The sequence below is a fragment of the Helicoverpa armigera genome, chromosome 16, assembly GCF_030705265.1.
Source record: "Helicoverpa armigera isolate CAAS_96S chromosome 16, ASM3070526v1, whole genome shotgun sequence".
NCBI lineage: Eukaryota > Metazoa > Arthropoda > Insecta > Lepidoptera > Noctuidae > Helicoverpa > Helicoverpa armigera.
In genome coordinates, this window is record NC_087135.1 from 3,242,714 (window position 1) to 3,266,049 (window position 23,336).

At 36.3% G+C, this 23,336-nt stretch overlaps 3 protein-coding genes and 1 non-coding gene across 8 annotated transcripts in view; 2 read left to right on the top strand and 2 right to left on the bottom strand.

The window, feature by feature from the left end:
• LOC110384575 (persulfide dioxygenase ETHE1, mitochondrial) overlaps positions 1 to 23,336 on the top strand; it is a 334,248-nt gene that overhangs the window by 223,734 nt on the left and 87,178 nt on the right. The window lies entirely within an intron of this gene.
• LOC110384601 (DNA repair protein REV1) lies at positions 331 to 3,492 on the top strand. Its single transcript, XM_021345955.3, has one exon. The coding sequence runs from the start codon at positions 435 to 437 to the stop codon at positions 3,252 to 3,254; it is 2,820 nt and encodes a 939-aa protein (XP_021201630.3). The 5' UTR covers positions 331 to 434; the 3' UTR covers positions 3,255 to 3,492.
• On the bottom strand, positions 3,482 to 23,292 carry Mlt (mulet). Of its 5 annotated transcripts, none has more exons than XM_049844595.2 (8): positions 22,975 to 23,292; positions 16,317 to 16,595; positions 15,594 to 16,099; positions 15,355 to 15,454; positions 6,912 to 7,096; positions 6,119 to 6,250; positions 5,116 to 5,215; positions 3,482 to 4,729 (listed from the first exon to the last, which is right to left on the bottom strand). In XM_049844595.2, exons 2-8 carry the CDS (start codon positions 16,560 to 16,562, stop codon positions 4,610 to 4,612), a joined length of 1,389 nt encoding a protein of 462 aa, XP_049700552.1. In that variant the 5' UTR covers positions 16,563 to 16,595; positions 22,975 to 23,292; the 3' UTR covers positions 3,482 to 4,609. The 5 variants fall into 5 exon arrangements, with proteins under 5 accessions (XP_049700552.1, XP_049700549.1, XP_049700550.1 ...); XM_049844592.2 differs by having other exon boundaries at positions 3,482 to 4,738; XM_049844593.2 differs by lacking the exon at positions 22,975 to 23,292 and adding an exon at positions 22,805 to 22,957 and having other exon boundaries at positions 3,482 to 4,738.
• Trnam-cau (transfer RNA methionine (anticodon CAU)) lies at positions 7,565 to 7,637 on the bottom strand. Its single transcript has one exon. It is a non-coding gene; the product is annotated as a tRNA-Met (tRNA).

A 23,336-nucleotide genomic window follows, 5' to 3' on the forward strand; every position in this document is an offset into this window, starting at 1 on the left:
TGATAAGAAAACAAAATATGAATAATTAACTTTTAAAGATATCGTGTAAGTTAATGAGACGGTTATAACAAAATTAAACTCATAAATGTTACAAATTATGGCTTGAGTCAGTTATCGGGATAGTGATCATTTGGATCACAGATTTGACTAGACTGGGTATCTAGGAACGACACCGCAGTTTTTTTATTCTAAGCACTAAAAAAATTAAAGATTTAACTTGGAATACAAAAACCATGTTTCTCTTAATATCTATTTAAGTGAACAGCACTAGTCATAAAAAAAAATGTTGACACTTGAATAAAATTTGACAATTGACGTTGACAACCGAAGAGCAGTAATCCATCCGGAATGGAGGGAAATGAAAAGTGGAAAAAGAGTGGAGGAAATAATTTAGTTTTCTCTGATACAAATAACTTCATCTACATGCTTCTAATATGAGTCGCCGCGAAAGAAAATTTCCTGATAATGGCTTTGAAGCCTGGGGTGGCTATATGCAAGCTAAAATTGCAAAATTGGAAGAACAGTTTAGTGCAAAAGCTGGGAAAGAAGAAACGCTTTCCAATATATTTAACGGTATAAGTATTTATGTGAATGGATTTACAATACCGTCAGCAGATGAACTGAAAGTACTTATGACTAAACATGGCGGGATCTATCACACGTATCAGAAAAGTGATGATTTCATAATAGCCTCCAACTTACCCGACACCAAAGTAAAAAATATGTCTCTTGTTAAAATCGTGAAACCTGAATGGATAACAGAGAGCATTGCATCCAATCGCTTATTAGATTACCGAGATTATTTGCTGTATAAAAATTCAAGAACTCAAAAACAGCTTAATTTTAAAAAGGTAATTAAAAATAATGAATCAGACAGTGAAGTCAAATTTTCTGTCAATGAGAACGAAACCTGTTTAGTTGCAAAGGAAACAAATGAGTGTGATGTGGATTCGAGGATAACAGAACCTGAGCCTATTAAAATTAAGGAAAGTAATTCTTTTACTATTGACACAGCTGGTCCATCAACTTCAAATATCATAAGAGATATTAAAGCAGATAATTCATATGGGCAGGATTCTATACAAGTGAAGCAAAATCAGGGCACCATAACAAAAACAGCTGCAGACCCAAACTTTATTTCAGAATTTTATAATAATTCACGGCTACATCATATATCTCAATTGGGTGCATGCTTTAAACAACATGTTAATGATTTAAGAGAATCCAGCAACTTCATATTCCCTGCGCGTGAAGAACTGAAGAGGAACATATTATCAGCAAACAATTTCAATAATTCAAGCCAGTTGAAGTTTGAGAAAAATAAAGTTATAATGCACATTGACATGGATTGCTTTTTTGTATCTGTTGGCTTAAGGAACAGACCTGATCTTAGAGGCAAACCTGTAGCTGTAACACATTCCAAGGGAGGGCAGGGCAGACCAAAGAGGCCTGGTGTAGATAGAAATGTTGAATTTGGTCTTTACAAACAGAAGCAAATCAAGAAAATAGGTAAAGCAGCTGGGAGAACTGAAGATGAAATTGTATTTGAGAGTAGAGTTGATAACATTGCTGATGAAGATGAAAAATATGGCTCCATGAGTGAGATTGCATCATGTTCATATGAAGCTCGAGCAAAAGGTATAGGTAATGGCATGTTTATGGGTGCTGCATTGCGATTGTGTCCTGATTTACAAACCATACCCTATGACTTTGAGGGCTATAAGGAAGTTGCATATACTTTGTACAATACTATAGCCCAATATACTTTAGATATAGAGGCTGTGTCATGTGATGAGATGTATGTAGATTGTACAGAACTATTGGCAGATATGGATATTAGTGTGCAAAGTTTTGCAACATTATTAAGAGAGGAGATAAAGCGTAAAACAGGTTGTCCATGTTCTACAGGGTTCGGAGGTAACCGGTTACAGGCTAGATTAGCCACAAAAAAGGCCAAACCAGATGGACAATATTTCCTTACTGAAGATCTTGTAGAAGAGTTTATGTTTGAAATAAAACTTAGAGAATTACCTGGTGTTGGCAGACAGACATCTACAAAATTGGAATCACTAGGTCATGTCACTTGCGGATCACTGCAGAGTCTATCGTTGGCTACTTTAAAAAGTCAGCTGGGGAATAAAACTGGTGCTCAACTATTTGATCAATGTCGAGGGCGAGATCCCAATCCTTTATCTTTTTATACAGTAAGGAAATCAGTTTCAGCTGAAGTCAACTATGGAATAAGATTTGAAAATAACAATCAGTGTATAGAATTTTTAAAACAATTGTCGGCTGAAGTACACTCAAGGATGCAGCAGTTTAAAGTTTTAGGTAAATGTATTACTTTGAAACTAATGGTCCGAGATGAAGAAGCTCCTGTAGAAACAGCAAAATTCCTGGGTCATGGCTTTTGTAATGTTTTAAATAAATCAACTTCACTGTCTAATGCTACAAATGATCTTGAAGTTATAACTAAAGAAGTGCTTTTAATATGTAAAAAGCAAAATATAGATCCAAAGGAAATGAGAGGCATTGGAATCCAAATGACTAAATTAGAGCCCATCAATAGTAAACCAACGAAAGGAGCAATTAATAAATTTTTATCTAGTAACAAAACTGTTAAAAAAGAGCCAGACCCTGAAATATTTCATTTAAAATCTGAACATCCAGAAAACAGTGATTCAATAACATTTCAAGCACCTGAAGGTTCTAAGAAGAAACTGAATTCACCTGTTAAATTCAAAATAACTACATCACTAAAGAAGTCACCTACACCTGCAATAAAATCACCTGTGAAGAAAAGAGGCAGACCTCCAAAAAGTTTAAAATTGCCACAGTCAACTGCAAGTATTAAAATGAGTAAATTTCTTCAGGGGCAGAATGCTACCAGAGACTTACCATACAAGAATCCAATGATAAAAGATGATAAAACACCCATAGAAGTATCAATAAAAAGGGAGAAGCCTAAAGGATTAATAGGTCTTCCCTGGGACAGAGTAAGAGAGATGTTAAGAGCATGGCTGGAAAGTGAACAGACCCCACTGCAATGTGACATTGATATGATTGTGGCTTATTTACAGGAAATGGTTGTAGATAGAAATATAGAGAAACTGTTTATTTTAATGAATTTCCTCAGAAGAAGAACTAGAGAATTGAGAATTAGTGAGTGGTTGGATGCTTATGATAAAATATGTGAACAAGTACAAAATGCTATGTTAACTGTGTATGGCAAGAGGCTCTTTATCTCTGATTAGGCTATTTATCTCATACCTGTGGAACTTCTTGTAACTAAAATATAGCAAGGGATTGTGTACTTCCCAACATTAAGAATGTTCAAATCGATTGAGTGGTTTAGCAGGCCTCTCAATGCAAACAAACTTTCAAGTAATTCCTTTTTACAATATCAGAATAGAATAGGATTAAAATTAAGGAAAACGTTTTTGTTAATATTTGTCTGTGATACTATTAAATAAAACCATAATTTTGATACAATTATTTATTTTTCATTTTGATACTATTTTCTAAGTCTATAAAGGGATAAAATTAAAAATGTCACTACATTAATTTTGTTTCCAACGAAATTATCACAATTATAACCAAGGGCTGGTGCAAAAATGCTAATGCAAATGTAAAAATTGATTCTAGTTTAAATGTTCAAAAAATTTGGCAGCTGCAGAATTGAATCTCTAAATTGAATAATTATTTCTTTGGCACTAAAAGTACCAAAAAGACTGTAAAACAAAAACAAAATACTAGTTATTTTTTTCACATTATAATCCCAAACCGTTTTAGGATTAAATCTAAAAGACACAATAGGTGTATATTTCATAATTCGAAATGGCAGTTAGTATCACTTAAATGTTAAAAGCACTTTTACAACACCCAGTAATATTCGAAAGATAGATGCTGTGTATAAAGCACTATACAGATAAATATGCAAAAATAATGTCACATAATATTATGTAGTTCAATCTCAGATTTTGTAATCTAAAATTTATTATCACAGTTGCTTATTGCAAACAAACAAAGGCATGTTTACTTGTCAAAACAGCGATCATAATTTACTCTTCAATTTTGTAATAAAAATAATCCATGATTCAGAGCAATGCAAGGTAATGTTGTAATTGTGCTATTAAAAAATATATAATTATGTAAATAAAATAGTTTTATCAAGCTCAAAACTTGCGATAATTCTTAAAACTAAATGCTGTGTGACAACCGTTGATATTTTCTACTATTATAATACTTTGCGATCGATATCACTTCTAAAATAATCCACATGGAGAAAACAGAAACAATTTCTTACAAAAAATATAACTAAACTCATTACATGTTACATCAATGTTAGTAAGACGAACAGTAGCACGAAAATACATAATGAAATGGCATTTGTAGGCAAAAAAATATCACTTATTGCATGTCAGTTGCATCTCTTGTAACTTTGTAAAATATGTACTGTATTTTCTAATGTTAGAAAAAATATTAAGTTATATCGAATACACGTTTCAAAGACTGGCCTTACCTCAGTCTTAGTTCCTCAAAGAAGGAAACGTATAAGTAGGTAGTACATTTGATAGAAATGCATCCGACATGTAGTGCGTCGGTCGTCTCACGCGGTCGAGTTGACAGAGATAGAGTGTTTCAGTTTGCAGTCAATTATGATCTCGTCGCCTGACCTGATGTTGTACGAATACAGCTGCTTTGTGGGGTACTTCATCTCCTCAGGCCCCTGAAAAGGCTTAAGAAATAGTAAAACTGTTAATGCAAACCATAAACAAGCATAAAATGTTAGTGTAGCAAAATAAGAAAAAAAAACCAACCCTTCATGGCAGTGGGGTAACTAATGTGTGTCAGTCGTTTATTTACAAAATTCAACCAATTTATGTTCATTTTATTAGAGTTACGATAGAAATTGTGAATAATAAAATGTGAAACATGCTTATCATCCCTGGATGATACCGAAATAATTGAACCATTATTTAGAATACATGCCATGGAATACATTTCGTAACTTGTGAGGGCCACAAAAATCTCCATAATTCAATTCGTCATGCAAATTATTTAGATATGCGGTGATCATAAAATTATAGTAGTAATAATTATAAAAATATTTACCTGGCTATCCCGAAGTTCTTGATCTACGTAGAAGAGTCTCATTTTAGCGGCGGGGAAGCCTGCCATCCTCTCTAGTCTTGTTTTTAGGTCGGATACAGTTCTGCAAATCGTGATCATAGAAACATTACTCAGTGAGTACATTACATAGCTGGGCAATTAGATGATTGATAACAATATCGTTGGGACTAACAAACCTCTTACGGCCGTTCCCAATATTCTATCCATCTGTTGATTTGCTTCCTAGAGATATAATTTTGACATAAGACCCAAGCACGACTAAACACGGGACGAAGCAAGCAAGACTGGAAGCCAACCCCAACATACAGTTGGGAAAAAGGCTCGGGGGATTTTATTTTATTTTATTTATTTAGGATCTCCAACAAAGGATGTACACATAACATGACATATGTAGTATAAAAAAAAACAATGGGAATAGTGTCGGTGTACTCCTTCACTTATAGGAGACCACAGCATGCACAATATCACTAGCTTACTAATTTACAATATTACAAAAATATCTAAAAATAAAATACAGTTACAAACTAAACACTTATAAACAAAATATACATATACATATACAATTTATATTGGCAAGGTTTTTAGGCACTTTCTAAACGTGGACATACACTGGCAGATGTCTAACTCCGATGTTTTTGCTAGAGCATTATATTGCCTACAGATTCTCGGTATTGCGGCGTAATGCCCAAGGTTGGTTCTAGAGGTGGCGATGTGAAAAAGGCTATAACACTTTACTAATAGGGAGCCGAGCTGGAATTTTTATTTCCATTGAACTCAAAAGTTCAGCGCAGTCAATTGCACCATTGAATATCTTGTGTAGCATGATGCAATCCAGGATCTTTCTGCGGGTGGCTAAGGGATGGTTAAGACCCAAGCAAATGCCAAAGTTCTATTCCCAATAGACAAAACAACAAATAGATACAATATTATGAATGGCCGTTAAATAGAATTACGTACATAGTTAATTAAATTTGGAGTTACACACCTGTAAACATCGACGGTGCGCACTTCGCTGTTGTCGCCGCACGTGAAGGTGATCTGCACGCGCTTCTCCGGCCTCAGGTCCACCGACACGAGAGGGTCTAACTTGCCGTGGACGCCCACCAACTCCCAGTATCTGAAAGCAATATTAAAACACTTAGAACAACTTAGTCAATCTCTGGAAAAAATCCCAATGCAAATACCCTAGATGGAAATAATGCTTTAACTCTATGGAAACTTTAGTCGAAAATGGACGAAAGATATCCTGATACGGCACCCGACTAAGTCAACTTTATATAGTTTGTATTACATATAATTAGTCTGTTTTTGTCATCACCCTTTTTGAGGTTGGTAAAATCACAATCACCAATATTAACCTGTTACGATAACTACGTAAGCAGTTTTAGCCGTGTTAGTGCAACAAGATACTAATTGAGTGAGATTTTATGATTGTGCCCACCTACGTAGTGACATTAGCATGCGAATTTAGTCATTTAGGTCGCAGGCCTCACCTACATTGCTCCTTATTGATTGGACCTTCGGAGCGGTTGCAATTTAGAAGGACATTGCTGCAATATTTTTTTAAGTCAGAAGACAAGCGTCTACACTGTAGATACACTCTATTGATATTTATGTAGACTCTACACAGTCGGAATTTCCAGAAAACGTCATAAAAAACGGACCTACATAAATATCAATAGACATATTATTCATAATAGTCGACCATGTTGTTAATCCCTTTAAAAAGGGAAAAAGGCTCGGGAGATGATTAATTCAGATATTATAATTTATCTTACCTATCGGGCCGATCCGACTCAGGTTTCTCCATGTAGTACCGTATGAAAGCCCTCTCAGCCGCGTCCCGTTCTTCAATGGGCACGGCTCCGCCACCGTTCAGGGTCCTCACGTGAGGAAGTCGAGCTACCAGCAACAGCCGCCGCTCATGCTCTGTGGATTCCACGCGCTCCCATAATGGCCAGCCCTGAAAAATAAGGGGAAAAAAATTAGGTTCATTATTTTTTAAGCACTACCTAACAGATAGACGTTTGTGGCATCACTTATTTTTCCTAGTTATAACAAATAGGAAGTGGTTAAGCGTTTTGGGGACGGTCTGACGTTCGGAAAATGCTTTAACTTTTTTAGGCTCACTTGAAGAAACGCTTTTTGATTTCCATTTGCACATTAATGTATGCAGGTATTTTATGTAGGTAAGTAATTGCAGCATGATAGGTACATTATTTGAAACCTTCACAGCAACATAACGTAGCACTATTGAGTTAAAAATATTGTTTCATCATAATTAATGCTAAGTACCTACATTTTTATTGGCGAAATAAAAACGAAAAAAAATTAAGGCCGTAATTTAAATAAATTATTTTAAAAAGATTTATCAATAGACTTCATATTTACAATTTGCTTCAATAGAAACATAAATTTATACAAAAAGATATGCCCCGGGTGAGGATCGAACTCACGACCTTAAGATTATGAGACTTACGCGCTGCCTACTGCGCCACCGAGGCCGGTGATAATGTTGTCAAATTAGATAATCAGTTTGTATGTACCTACTGGGAAATATTTTCATGATAGTTTATCTTTGTGGCGTGACCACGTAACACACAAAATCACTAAAGTGGCTCATGATTTGGTTTAATATGTACCAAAAGGCATTTTTGACCATTGCAAAGTTTACAACAATTTCATAAGGCCAATGCATAAAGTAGGATTTACTAACGCATAGGTCTTCTTTTCAAGATTTCAGAGTGACCTTGCAATATCTAGAGGGTAAACAGCGAATCCTTATTATAAACTAGAACTAGTATGTAGGTAAGTAGCTAAAAGCTGGCCTAGCCTAGGTATCAAAACAAACATTGCAGATAGGGAAGTAGATTTCTATATCGATCCCGAAATAAACAACTTATACAAAAATCCCGAAGTCACGACTCAAACAAAAGGATCATCGAATGAAACAAAAAGTCGTAGATTTAAATCGAATTGCTTTTTGTTCCTCTCAAGGTTCCGCGAGGATCAAGTTTCCTTGTAGGGCGCGCACGAATGGCTGCGAAGATGTTAGTTCCTAGTCAACTGTCCCGACATGTATTTATGATCGATTAATGTTCACGAACATGTTTTTCCAAGGATTGTTTATGATGGTCGTTTTGTGATCAAAGCTTGTTTAGAAATTTAACCGCTTCTGGGAACATTAGGTGCTTATACGTACCTATATAAATATGTATATCCCTATTACTGGAAATAGAAAAAAACATAGCCTGTCATTAAAGACTCAGTTACGAAAATTCTAATCAAGCTTTTAGATACCCTATTTCTATAGATGACTTTCTAACAGCTTGATTCCGTCGGACCTAAGCCGATAGGTAACTGTTAGGTACTATTCGGAAACTATTCGATATCCTACCTAGTTTGAACCTATGTTTAGTTTGAAATGGATATAGGTGTTTGAACGGACCACACAGAATAACAAGCTAACAAGCACTTTATTTCCAGTTTCCGGCCGTCAGTAACCCTGTGTGTGCCGGAGTTCAGCCTAATAAATTTTCACCCACGTCTGTCATCCACAAATGAAGGTTGCATAGGAAAGTAGCGCTCTCACTAACAAACCCATATCAACTATTCTCTGCTACATGTCAAAATTAGTCATTATCCTGATATTAATAAAGGCTAAAATGACTAAGAGCTTCCAAGCTCAGCTCATTCGGACGGCAAACAATATTAGGCCTAACAGGTAAGGTATTTGAGTTTAGTTTCTAATATTTTAGCGTTCCTTTGTTCTTTCATATATGAGAGATCTTTGAGCGTGCGTTCAACCTCGTTGGCCTGTTTTGCCTAAAAGCGGAAGGCGGAATCACCTTTGCATACATCAGGTCCCTGCGGAATTCGCTAGTGCCGCATTTGTATAGCCTTTTTAATGAGAACTAAGTAATTGCGTTGATAGGAAAAAATCTATGTTTACTAGACATTGAGTGTGGATTTATTTATGTTGATGATGTCTTTGTTTTATACAAACTAATGTTCTCAAAGGCGCTTGCAAACTTGCAAGTAGGTTAAGACGTTCGGAGATTTAATGAGTGGCAAAGACATCGGAACATTAATTAGCACTTTTCGAAAACATTACATACAATCTTCAATTAGCTAGATATTCTTTTTGTTTTGGCCGTTGTATTGACCCCTCCACACGAATCGTCTGACTAACGTGTGACTACCCACGCCGGAAAATGAAACGGTTATAATTTAAAGTCCCACCGTGTCGATCGGTAACAGCCCCGTTCTGAATCATTGAATTTACCGTATCGATCGCTTTGTAGTGTCAGCAGATAGATGCAAAATTAATGCATACACTGGTACACATTCAGGAAATTAGTTTTGCACATTGACGTTTATTTAATTGACTTTTTTTATAGAGGCAATGTACTTATAATATATTGAGATTACATTCCGTATTCTGGGAGTTTTGCAGTCAGTAAAAATATAAATAATAATTTTTAAATGTTTTTTATTTTTATATTTAATATTTAAAAATGTAAATTATATGTTAGAAAATAAATAAATGAAAAATAATAAATAATAATAAAAAGAGTATCACTAAGCTAGCGCGTGATGATTACCCAAACGATTTCAAAGACCCATTAAGGACAGACACAACCGCGATAAAGCCAGCTATTGCAAAAGAAACGACGCATAAAATATGAATATTTCCATATCCATTCTCATTTCGATAGTTTAACAATACGAATAGTTTTGTTTTGATACAAATTAAGAACAAAGACTTGATACACGAGTGCATTAACTTAGTCATAGCTTATTAAATAATAAGTATTCTTACAGCAACATAATCTCGATCTAATACGTATGTAGGTAAAATATAACAAAGAACTAGGAAATATTTTCGTACCGACATACCAAGTCATACCTAGCCGTTGGAACATTATCTTAAGCGTGACGTTAGAAAAACTTAGATACGTAACATGTCATACTTAGTTATTGTGTAATTTGAAAGAAAAAACACGTCTGAGACACTCATGAGTCCATTGTCTCTATTTGAAGAGTGACCACACCCTTTAAAGGTAGAGGAAAGTTGTATCTAGTTCCATTGATCATGATCAATTAATAAAGTTTTAATCGTACTGGCTGATTTTACCGGTCCCATAAAGCTTGTATCGCCGCCATATAAAAATCCTCTCAAGTCCATCAACAATGAGAGAGACATTTCGAAAATAGAATAAAAAGATCTAGGAACCAGAAATTGTATGGAGCCAGCACTATAAAAGGGAAAGGCATTTTGGAAAGTCACGAGTGGTCTGTCCATAAGTGGCGCTCTCCCCTTCCCAGTTGACAATGGCATGTGTCTACATATTTAATATTAAACCTATATTTTATCCGGCTCAAGGGCAGGACATCCATTTTGGATGACGTCAGTTTTACGCATTCCCTGCGAAGTCTGGGGGGACCAATATACAAAGCTTGTAAACTTTATTATTTTTTTTTCTTGCACCTCTTATAAAATAGTTACTTCTTTGTATATTGGCTGTCTACTCCAGTTAATAATTTTAATTTCTACATGAAAGTTAGGTAATTTCCTATCTTTTACTGGAAACGTTTGAAACCTCGTGTTTACGTTGACATTATTATAGCAAATTATCACGTCAGTAACAGAGTAAATTGGTGCAGTTAAACACAATACTTAATTCCATATCTAAATACAAGATAATTACGATAGCGGCAACTAAAATCAACTATCTAAGTTATAGTGCTGTGGCAAAAAATCTAATTAACTGTTACCAAAGGGAAAATACTGCATTGCGTGCGAAGGAAACTGCCTAAGTGCCCTTTACAATGTTAATACAAACACTTGAGTAATTGTCTGCGATAGTCTTTTTATCGATAAACAAGCAATTATGTGAACTGGTTTACAAGTTGTAGAAAATATTAATGTTGGTTTTTATCTTTGTCATTAATTTCTAATCGACTTCAAATATATTTCGATTTCTCATCGTCCTTTCAGTGGCCCAAGAATACCAATCAAGTTTGAACAAGATTTCTTGACAACAAAAAACGTTGGTCCTTTGTCTTGAGGTCTTGTATCTAGCCCCTTAAGTACAATAATTTCCACATGAATGAACTTCCATTCGTCTATCGAACGTATGATACACAAAGGAGTTAGAATATTAATGTTAAGTGCGGATCGCAGGGACAGTTGACCTAAAACATCGAGTGCCGTGGAGAAATGAATTCATAGGTCACGACGACGCCATAGCGACGTCAGTCTGAAAGAGGCATTATACAGCTATAATTATATCATGGTAATATTACGATCCATTTGGGATTAATAATTGAAGATTATTTGACGGCGTCTACTGCAATAAATATAACCAATACACAAGAACTTCACGTATTGTTGACACGAGAGATACTCGATCCGAACGATCGCTGACTGAATGTGGAATTCAAATGCAAACCATCTTTTGTGTAGGAGGTCCCAACAAAAGCCAGTATTAATCACGCCAGCTATGCAGACGTCGCAGACAGACGAGATGGCTATGTAAGTACAAATGCACCGTCAGATAATTCAGGAATTCAATCAATATTGGGTTTAGGAAAGGTAGGTTACAAAGGAGATGAGAATACGATTCCTAGGTAATATAGTAGATAAGCTCTGCATTTTACGGTATGGCTCAAAATGTTTGAACACGGAATAGCATGCACATGCTTTCTGGGTCACCCCGTAGCGACCCGGTCGACACTCCACGCTCAAATCTATAGATTCCGTATTCAACCGGCGTCTACAACAGTTACCTTAATATTATCGAAATGTTACATCTGCATTTTGTAGATAACCCTTCCGATATCTGGGCATCTGCTGTTTATTATGCGAGACCATTTGGTAGAGATCGACGGAACAACGTATTAGAAGGAAAGCAACTGGCTTGAATATTTATACACGTGATAAGCATGTATCTCAAGATACAACAAAACTAGTAGATAGTAAGTTTAATAATAATAGACTTATAGGATTACATCGACACGCATTGTCACATGATCGATCAAACACCAACACAGCTTTTCACTTTGAAGTTAATGATAGGTATCCGTATGATCACGGATGAAAAGAAATAAATTCATAATTCAATCAACAAACTGCATAAAAAACGAGGTGACGCGCAGAAGGCGTGGGCAAAAAACCGAGGAATGATTCGACCGTTAAATGCCCCTATATGAATCACTGACCGAAGCTTATTGTCCTCACACGTGGCAAGTAATTTTCCAATTTGCCCGAAGAACATATTTCAATAAAAGCAACATCAAGGAAAATGCAGCAAGAACCGTCGAACAGGAATTGCATTTAGCAAAGCTAGATCAGCTCTAGGTAACTGCTGGCTATCCATCAATGTCGGAAAACGGTTGTGTTTGATAAAGTTATATTGTATGTGCAGCAATGCATGTTATATTTATTGATATAGTCGATTGTTACCGTAGAAATATTTTTAAATCCATCTATAAATTCAGTAGCCAAATACAAACAAGGCCAAACACTTCAATTTAAATTGAACAGACCTCTTAGTTTGACAGGTAGACATTTGCACAACATCATATTATTGCCTCTCTTCCAGTTCACATACTAAATGTATATTCATTGTTAAGGAATATTATTTAAGATGCTATATTAAACTGAGATGAAGTGCTGTCTGCGCTGCAATAAAGTTACAAAATCTAGAAAATGACTATAATTAAGATAAGCATTACAAAACATTTGAACGACTTCTTTCCCAATCAAATTATTAAAGTAATGACTGTTTAGCACTGCATGTTTCCTGAAATTTTATATTTTAACGATATGATGTCATCGCAAGCTAACATTTACGGCCATGGACTTTGGATTATCTGATACCGCATAGCAATAGTAGATTTTTATTGGATAGGATTGGAAGGCGCTATTTCAGTTGTTCCTAAACGTTATTGCTCGTGTAAACAACAGCAATGAGTCTGCTATAATATTTCGCAACAGGTAGGTAGTAAGCTATTAAGGCTTGCACTCTGTATTATTAGCATCAGGATTGAATGTGCACGCTTCGTGCTTATCGCAACCGACGCGAAAATAGTGGGGCGCAAACACGAACGAAAGGCACATCTAGTGAGTAAGGTAAATACATAAACAGTCGATGCTGTTAAAACGCTCAGCAATGTGCTGAAAAGTCTGATATGTATGGGAGAGACGCATGATGAAAAGGATTTGGAAATTGAACATTTTGGCACAATCATGAAATGTAATCAGAATACAGAGAGAGGGCGTTATGTACCAAAAGCCTGTGATAGATCAATCCGGAAGAATTGCATTAGGTAATGGAGATTGCATACGAAGAGCTACAGACAGACCTGTAGAAAAAGAAACGTTAAAAGTGCAAATATCAAGCCAACCCAAGGTCGACAGCTCAGCTGTTAAAAGTGAACGACCCAAAGAGTTCGATTCATTTTACGAATGAATCATCGCGAACCCTTTACCTTTGCAGTTTTGGGTTTTTATTGACATCCCTGTCTGCGTCAGAGCCTTCTTCTTTAGAGATTTTATTTGTATTTTTAGTTTCTTTTATAAGACTCTTTTGGGAATCATTTTTTGTCAGTTCCCAACGTGTAAAATTTCATATTCTTCTAAGCTTTCCCACATTTTGAGCAAACCGAGTTTCGTCGGTCCTATTTGAACCTACGCAGCAATCACAATGTTTTAAATCCCATGAGCCTCTGCCTAACCGTAAAAGTAGAAAGATTGTGTTAGTATGTTTATTTGTCGCCTACGCTACGCGTGTATGCCTTTATGTTCGACATGTTCAAGTGCATAGTTGAATTAAAGTCGTTGACTGCTGCGATTCTTTCTCCAGTCAAAAGGTAACCTCTATTATTTTTGGATCAGCAAAGGAATCTTACTGTAAATGTAATTCCTGGTTATTCTTATATGTCATCATTCCTGTTCTAGATTTCATGTATAAATAATCATTTATGTCAAGGTGTCTATTTCTTAACCACGAACTCCATCAAAAAATACTTTTGACCATTATGACATCACAATAGTTCATAAACGCATAAAGCGCATTAAAACAAACAGACACACTTTCACATTCTTTGTAGCGTGACGGTCACTATACAAAGCTGCACTACGAACTAGGTTCTATGGTAAAATTAACCATATAAGTTAAACAATATGAGTCATATTTCTTTGTAATGTGCTGGAAACTATGATAAACGATTTGCGTAACAAAGGACATGGTTGTGTGCACAAAGCGATTAACATTTGGAGGGCTTGATGTCGATCATGTATTTGCGCAACCTTGAACTTGATAAGTTTTATTATGTCCTCATTGCGTATAGTTTACTTTATATTATGTTAAAGACTGACGCGGATTGAAAAGTAACTCGACCTTTATGACTGCTGTGCCTGATGCGAACACGGAAAAATTTCACAAGGAAGCCCATTTTCTATAGTCATCTTTTATTGAGAACAAGGCGAATCCAATCCCTGCTATCGACGGTTTTACGATATAAAATCTGTTCAAGTAGAACATAAAGCGTAAGGCAAGGCTAACGTTCCTATTAAATTTGTGAGCTCCCGTTCGAACCGAGACGAGTGGAGACGTGTCGAAATTATGCGTGCCCGCTGTAGTGATCGGTGATATTAGCTAACGTTGCACAACTGGGCGTCAAGTAGGCCGCCACTATATCTGGAAGACCTTCACCTGCATTACAGCAGGCGCCGAGCTCCCGAGGGACGTTACACGGATAATTTAAAACTACAACACTCCTGAACACCTCAGACGGTACCATTCAACGTCAAAATTAGATCGGTTATCGCGAAGTTGTTCGGATTACAAGTTGGCGGCATTTAACGTGTTGGCGTTCTGACAGATTACGCACTGCCAAGTGCACATGCAGTTTAGAGGATTCAATTAAAATAAAACTGTTTGCAGTTCCTTTTGCTAGGCAACGGCCGTCTCAAACATTTAAATATCCTTGCCTTATAAATTACCCATCAATCAATAGCTATTGTACCCTGTGGAACAGCACCACGTCTATTTACTAATTCCTGCTACTGTGTGTGCATAGAATAACGTTTACAATACAGTTCCGGCCATGTGCTGTCCGCATAATCCTGTATTCGCGAGGTCAGTATTTGCAAACATTACAACCTATGTGCCGTGAATACATAAAGGTTTAACAGGTGTGTTGTGAACTCACCTGCACTCGCAAACTCCGAAGAGCAGGAAACTGTGCCAGTCTATCCACCTCGTCCCACGTCGCTAAGCCCGTATTGTTCAGGTTTAGGAAGCGGAGGTGTCTGGAATATCAATGACATCGCTGATGTGACGCACCACAACACAAATTATATTTAAATTCTGAAGATCAATAGGTCAATGGCAATACATATTGACCTCATTGTGTCATAATGATAACAAAATATATTTGTATTTACTCACGGGAAGGCATCGTGGCTCTTTTTATTTCCGTTGTCGTCACTACATTTCTCACATGGGTCTGGAGCTAAAGTCGTAATGGGACAGTCGTTAACCAGCAGGGTTTCCAAATTCGGGAAGGCATAGCCTAGTTTAGATATCTCTCGCCAACTGCTGACGTGGTTTCCGGAGAAATGGAGTTTTTTCAGCTGCTCATGAACAGGTTCACAGGTGGCATCGACGTTGAGCCGGGAGCACGCCTCACACTGATCTTTCTCATTGACTTCTTGTCCAGACAGGTCCACATAAGTGTACTCATTAAGGCTCAAATGCAACTCCTCCAGAGCTGGTAGAACTTTGAGTAACGAGTGGACACTCGGCCAACCAACGTACGTGGAATTCAAAATGAGATGGCTTAGACAGTCCCAACGCGGCTGAAGAGTTTGTGCCGCTTGAATTTGGGCTGAGAGACGGTTGAAGCTCAAGTTTAAAAATCTTACTCTCGGCGTTTGTTCCAGTATTGCAAAAACCTAGAAGAAAAACTCTATGTTAGATTTATAGGAGTAAATATGCGCAACACCGCGGAAATAACTGCTGTCTATAACCAATAATTGGAGTTTGTCGTAACTGTGGGAACGGGGCGCTTATTGCAGAAGGCTTGTTTTCTGTAATCGCTGACGAGGAGGTTATGAACTACCCATATCTGTGATGAACTGAACACAATAAAACCTTTTGATCATAACTTACTTCATCCCACTCGCTGAGCTTGTTATTAGCTATATCGAGTTCGACAACGTCGGCACACTTATCGGCGAGGGCGCAGGCGTCTCCCGCGCAGTCGATGTCACAGTCATTGAGCACCAGGAGCGTGGGTACGCTGAGCCGAGGGGAGCGCTTCGGCACGAATATAGCAACTGGCATGTCATCTATTGGGGGGTTCACTTCGCCCTTCGCGCCATATTTGCGCTCTAGAGCTTCTAGGAGCGACGGCATGTTTGTGGACACCTATGATTCCTGTTTTAATACCTGAAACAAAAATTCATTTTAATATTTTTATATTAATGTTGATGAGTATACACGCTAGTAAGTAGATAAACAAATTGTTAATTCAATATCATATTAATGTCTAACAGCCGTAATAAATGATACAAGTATCGGAAAGGCCCATAAAAAGCAATTACAATCTATTCAAGCATCGTATTGATTGACAATGACAATGAAAAACACGATATTCTAATGTGGCTGGCTATCATTTACACAATCAAAGCCACGAATAGCTTTTGAAATTAATTAATTGGTCAATATTAATGAGCGGTGTTTCCTTCTCGCTTGAAGTCATGCGCAACCGGCTAAATAAATACACAGTATAATGTACGTAAAGCAAAAGTAATAAACCCGACAGACCGGAATATTTGCTCAAGGACCTGTATGACTAGCAAAGTCAAATATTATTTCAGGAATCTGACTGATGGGATCTCTCTGATCATGTGTTTTAATTTTCGACATGTGTTTCACTGACCTAATTTTTCACGGTCATCAAAGAGGTAGTATATTATTAGAAGTATACAGTATACTTTTCTATTAAAGAAGACCTCAAGAACTCTCCTTAAGTTTATCGTCGGGAGAATTGAAAAAAAATATAGTTTTATCGATCTGTTTAGATTCGTGATAACTGTCAATCGCAGTATTTTTAGCCCTGTTCGTGGTGCGTAACTTTATAAGACGATTAAATATTAATTATAGTTTGTGTACCACTTTTATGTATATTCCATATCTATCGATGCGTAGACCGCAGTCTTTCTTTCACCGATATTGATATCGTTTATCGCTTTTTAGTAATCTTGTTGTGTTTGCGAAATAAATACAAAATTACAGTGATGAAACTTTAGAATTGCAGTTTGGTTCTACGCCATTGATATTGCTAAACAATCTAAGCAGCAACACCAAACTTGTCCAAATCGACATTTGGTTTTAATATCAAGCTCTATTCATCATCAAATCTGTTATTTTCACCGAATTTCTAATTCTTGTCACAACATTTTGGGGTCTCCTTGATTACTTGATTGAAATTATCCACGGCGTTATTGCAACTATAAATAAACAACTAGGAACAATATTAGAAGGGATGTTGCTCAATACTAAGTAGTCTCGGGTTGTTCCGAGGCTTCGTGACTCGTGACTGCAGCCAAGGTCGAGTTCAAATGTGCAGTTAAACTTAATTAACGCCTTGTCTTGTCTCACAATAGTTCTGAATTGAAACGACATTAACTACATTATAGTGGAACAGCATTTGGTTTCGCCAATAGTAATTTCAAATTTAATGTTAGACAATCGTTTGTACCTAAAAGAATTGATAATAATGATGATTTTATGTTTTTGGATTTGGTTTATTAGTGATGTCATGATTATTCCTTCAAGAACCCATTCAGGTATAAAGCCAATAAGCTTCGAGTCTCAGAATGCAACAAAAAATGGCCTTACCAAACTAAAGGGACAAACGAGTGACATTGTGCGTATTGATTGTACTTAGCATAGCATTAAAGTACACGTCCATTATTGTAATATTCTTTAGATGCTTGTCAGCTATGAAACTGTCGGTGGAACGTAATAATATGTACGATAAAGTCAAGGCTAATAGAATTTAGCTGGCTTACGTTCAGCTTCTGACTACACAACGAACCGCTTCTAACACGTCTCAGCTATATTTTCCACGAGGGATTTCTATGTAGCTTGCAATTTTAGCGTAAAAGAAGAAAAGGGACATTTTCTTCTATACTCTGTAATAATGCATCGGAGCTCTCTTCGGGATCTATGAATCTTTTAAATGAAGATGTACTTTATTGCTATGGTTCTCTCGATCGTCTATCTTGCCATATAAACAAGGTAGCATCGTGGAATATCAATAAAACATGACATCAGACTGCCATGAAGTGCTATAACCACGCATTACGTATGACATAAAATCCCGTTCTACATTTCCAATGCGCGTATAATTCTGTTGCGAGCGGCCGTGTTGGCTAACTGACGTCCATTGATTGTGCAAAGCATCATGAACATCGCGGATATGTAATGCGATAGTAAATTAAACGTGCATTACGCGTAGCCTAACCTTTTTCATTGAGTGACAGCCCGTATTGAAAAACCACGGGTTACGGAAGCCTTGGCTAGTGTGTAGTAAAATTTACAACGTGGAACGATATTCATAAAATTATCCGCATGTAAACTTAATAATGAGCATTGATTTTCGTTCCTCAAAAAAAAAGGTATTAGGTTGATAAATAAATGTACAATCATTGGACCACTGTTCGGACCTTCTAATAAATTCCTAAAAGCAATAAAAATGTTATCAACCTCGTCAGCTACTACTGGTTTCCAATTCAATATCCCTTTCGAATCCGGAACCGATCGTGCCATGGCATACATTATAAACGCGTTTCGTGTCGTGTTCATAAAAGTACTTCAATTCCCCTATATGAATAAGTACAACTTCGAACGTAGTTTTGGATAACTTGCACTGGCCATCGTAATAAGGTTAACCAATTCCGCTCTAGTTATTGTTTGCATAACATGAGTTAATTTAATCATCTCTACACCAACATATATTATTACTGTTTTATGTCTGTAGTCTTCTCAATTCGTTTTCAGTTCTCAAGATCTGAAAATTAAAATTTTGCCTAGAAGCTAGATCTTGGGAAGTAACTTTAGAAGTATTCCCACGCTTTCCTAAGTTTTTATTCAGTATTTAGATTTAGTTTCTATACCTGAAACAGTTTATTTTTAGTCCATATCGCTGTTACAGTAATGTTGATCCGAAAGCGAGTTTCCCAAGGCCGGAACACTCGTAATCGTATTTTTTGCACAACGTATCTAAATGCTTTTGTTCTTTTTACAGCATAAAATTCAGTACAGAGTTATAATCTAACTGTGCATGTTTTCATAATATTTACATATTTTATAATACTTGATGGCAATTGCGATAAGATAGTGCAAAGACAAAGCGACACACGTCCAGCTTGAAACAATGAGGCTAATAAAATTAATGGGATCGTTTATTCAATGCATTACAAATAACTAGTTATTTTATTCTAGTAATAGTTGTTGTACTCATGTCATGCATGTTGTACCGTTTCGTGCTTTCAAGTAGAATGAATCAATGTTTAAGATGTCTGGATAGGCTTCGCGTGACTGCCTAACATCGTAATTTTGTTAAGGTAGCAAGTCAGGTTGGATTGAAATTTTGCTGCAAACCTATGCTATAAAATACTTTTTGGTTCGAATGTGAAATATACTTCCATCTACCAGAAGCTGTCTTACGTATGCGAAACCACCAAAAGAAGACACATTAGATGTCCCAAAACAAGTGAACAACATTACATCCTCAGTTTTCCTCAAATGCAACGGAAAACATAATCCATTTTTGCCTTTTCCCCAGAGGTAAACAAAATCTCATCTCATGTGCATTTGTTTGCGCGTAGGATTGCTCAGAAGCAAACAAAAGAACGTAGACGCTGTGGTTTCCTTTGTAGCACAAATGAGAATTCATCCACAGGGTGGCCACCCGGCGCGTCGGGCTGGGCGTCGCGACGGCAAGGGCGGCGAACCTAACGTCTCGACTACCCACCACTCTGGTTAGACCACTTTGTTTAATGTCTATCTGTTGCTTAAAGTGTCTACTTCAAATATATTGGCTTGAAAAAGTTTGAGCAAGCATTAATATTGGAGTTCTGATTTAGCCCTTTGAGCTGAATTATGGGAGAATGGATTGGAGAAAATAAAATCTCTAAACTGTGTAGTTTTATGAGTTTTAAAAGAATTTTTGCTGCTTTCAGAGTACTTCAATATCGAGGAATTGGAGAACATTCGTCTAGTTATAGCGAAGTTGTTTGATTTTTAAACAACTTAGGTACCTACTATGCAAAATAACGCGCACCAAAAAACGTATAATTCGACGACATAACCATCTCATTAAGTTGTAAGTACATACTTTTCGAACATAATAATGGCGGATGTTCACAAAAAAACACGTGAATCCCCAACCAGATAATACTGCGCAATACTTTTTGCGCAGCTTTTATACTCAAATCATAGGACAATTTGTAAATAAAGGTGACTCTTTATAATCATGTTTTTCCTTAACTGAACGCTGTTTATGCTAGCTTTCATTATAGTTCATACATTGTTTTTCCAAATCTATTGCGTTTCATTGAGGTATGTATCGATATCAACGTAGGTTAGTCATTAGTACTAATTATAATTTATGGGCATTTATATCTTTAGGAAGAGTAACGATTAAGTAAATTTCCATTAAACGAAATCTGTATGGTCAAAGGATAGAACCTTGCAGAACTATGGAACCGTCCACTCAAAGTTCTTAAACCCAAGTGAAATATGGAGGTACCTATTCCTCGAAGCGCCACCGTTTTGAGGCGCAGTAGGTAGTAATTGTTTTTGGGAGTGCTACTAAAAATGCGCTCCGGGGAATAATAAAGGTGTGCCTCGAAACGCTTGCGCCTCAAAGAATACCTCCACACTTGAATTTACGTTTTAAACTAAAACTACGTAGGTATGTTGAATAAAGTAACTATGCTTATTAAAACTTAGAATTGTGATGGTAATGTTGTTACGCGGTTCCTGAAGGTCGTTCGAGATAAACAGAGTGAAGTACGTGGGCCGCATAACACGTGCGGTTTGGAACATTACTGATTAGAACCACACCATTTGCCTGAATCATTTTGTTTTGTTTATTTATATGCACGCAAGTGTATGCTGATAACGTTGTCTTCATTTTGGTATGAAAAGTAGATATTTACCTATATTTCTTTGTATGAGTGGCTTTTATCTTGCAGATAGATGCAGTTAGCAGTTTTATCATGTTGTAAGTTGAGGAAAATGTTACATTCGTATTCAGATAAGGAGGCGGAACCTATAAAAAATTGCGTTTGTCGATACTTTTTAAATTCTTAGGCCAGCCTGAACCAATAAGTTTTGAATTAAATTACAATTATTTTAATTGATAGAAATCTGCATTTAAAATTAGTAATTATACCTATAAAAATATATTAAGTTTTATTATTTCCGTATATCTACAAAAAATAGTTAAATACAGGACAGGATAACTAATTAGGTATATGGAAACTTTAAGAAACACATAAACGTGTTAGGTAGCTACCTACTGTTAAACAGTAATTCGTAAAATCTCAAAGAACCTTTTGTGTTAAAATTATAATATTGAAAACAACAGCATAATAAATAAGTTTTAGTTATAATTCGCACGACTATCGCAAGGACGGTTTACTATTTCTGAACGCGATGTTGTAATGCGCGGGAATTTCACGCTTTTGTTGTAAGATTAGTGGTGCCAAGATTCAAATAAAAACATGGTCGAGCAATTCCTTTTCGTATTCACATAATTATTTTGTTAGAAAAATATAATCAATTAATCTTATTGGCCATTGCTGAGTTTGTACGTACAAATATTTTAACGAAAAAAGTCATCACGAAAAACAACCTTCCTTAGAATAACTACTCTATTTTCAAGTTTCCATCGACGTAAAGTTTTGTTTTTGCTTACCTAGATACAATATGGAAACTTGTTTTCCCATATGGAGTAAGAAAGAAATGTTCAAGCAATACCAATGAAGCCACTTGTTACGGAATCACAAACATTATCATAATGTTAATTGCTCAATAAGAGAAGCACTAACCAAACGATTGGTAAAACAATTTGGCCACGTTTTTGTTATGAGGAAGTAGGAGATACGCACGCGAATAGAATTATATGGGTCACGGTCAAAATCGATAACATGCTGGCCATGTCGCTCGGTGCACAGAAAAAATGATTACATCACTTTAATTAGTACCACTAGAGAATGTACTTAGCCTATTAAAATATTACCGTCTTGCATCTGAACTCAATTTAGAATCTCGCGATAAAAAATATTGAGCGGGAGAATGCATCCATTTTTGGGGGAAGGCTAATATACGGTATCGATATTTTTTTGTTATTCATCGTTGCGGAACAACCCTATAGATAAAATATTGCTTACTGAGGCGATAAATTCGATTGCGTATTTTATCATCGAGCTAGTCGCCTAGAACAAGGAAGTTCTTTGTACAAAGCGTCATCAGCTCGTAGAATCCGGTTATGTTAATGGCTAATAAAGTAAATTCAAATAGTTATGTCCAAACAAAGGGCCACTTTCATCATGTAAATAAACACCAGTCTATGTACTCACCTAATTTCGTTGTATGTTGCAGTCGAAAGCGTAGACTAGATTTGGGAACTAGATTCAACTTTCCACTTAGAATTACAAAATTTGTACAACGATATTTACTGGCATGAATTGTTATTATTTAATAAAGCGCAACCTTTACAATTTATTAAGAAAAAACATTGAAAACTGACCTTTTTCCACACTTCTATAAACAAAGAGTTTTATCGCACTTTTCTTGACGCTTAATTTTCAAAAAATGCCTCAATAAAAATACACACATTGGGGTTCACTATAATTTTAAAATGAACGAAAACAGCTGTTCACATGTTTTTCAGATGCGCCTTGAAGAGATTTCCATACAGTCCTCCAAACGCACTGAAATAAAATGACAAGAGAATGTTTACATCAATACATTGCACAGACGCAATGCCTGTGTCGCCGCACACTACCGCCAGCTTGTGTACACACAACAGCGAAATATTGACTGACGAGAGTGGGGATGAAAGGGGTCAATGACGTTTACATTTGCGGTGCTGTGTGACAGAGATAGACC

Bases quoted from the DNA above. Each gene is read 5' to 3' on its own strand.
- LOC110384601 (XM_021345955.3), top strand. From the start codon at position 435: ATGAGTCGCCGCGAAAGAAAATTTCCTGATAATGGCTTTGAAGCCTGG.
- Mlt (XM_049844592.2), bottom strand. From the start codon at position 16,562: ATGCCGTCGCTCCTAGAAGCTCTAGAGCGCAAATATGGCGCGAAGGGC. The intron at 16,100-16,316 runs GTAAGTTATGAT...TTTTTCTTCTAG, and splicing joins AGCTCAGCGAGTGGGATGAA to GTTTTTGCAATACTGGAACA. The intron at 5,216-6,118 runs GTGTGTAACTCC...CACGATTTGCAG, and splicing joins CGCACCGTCGATGTTTACAG to AACTGTATCCGACCTAAAAA.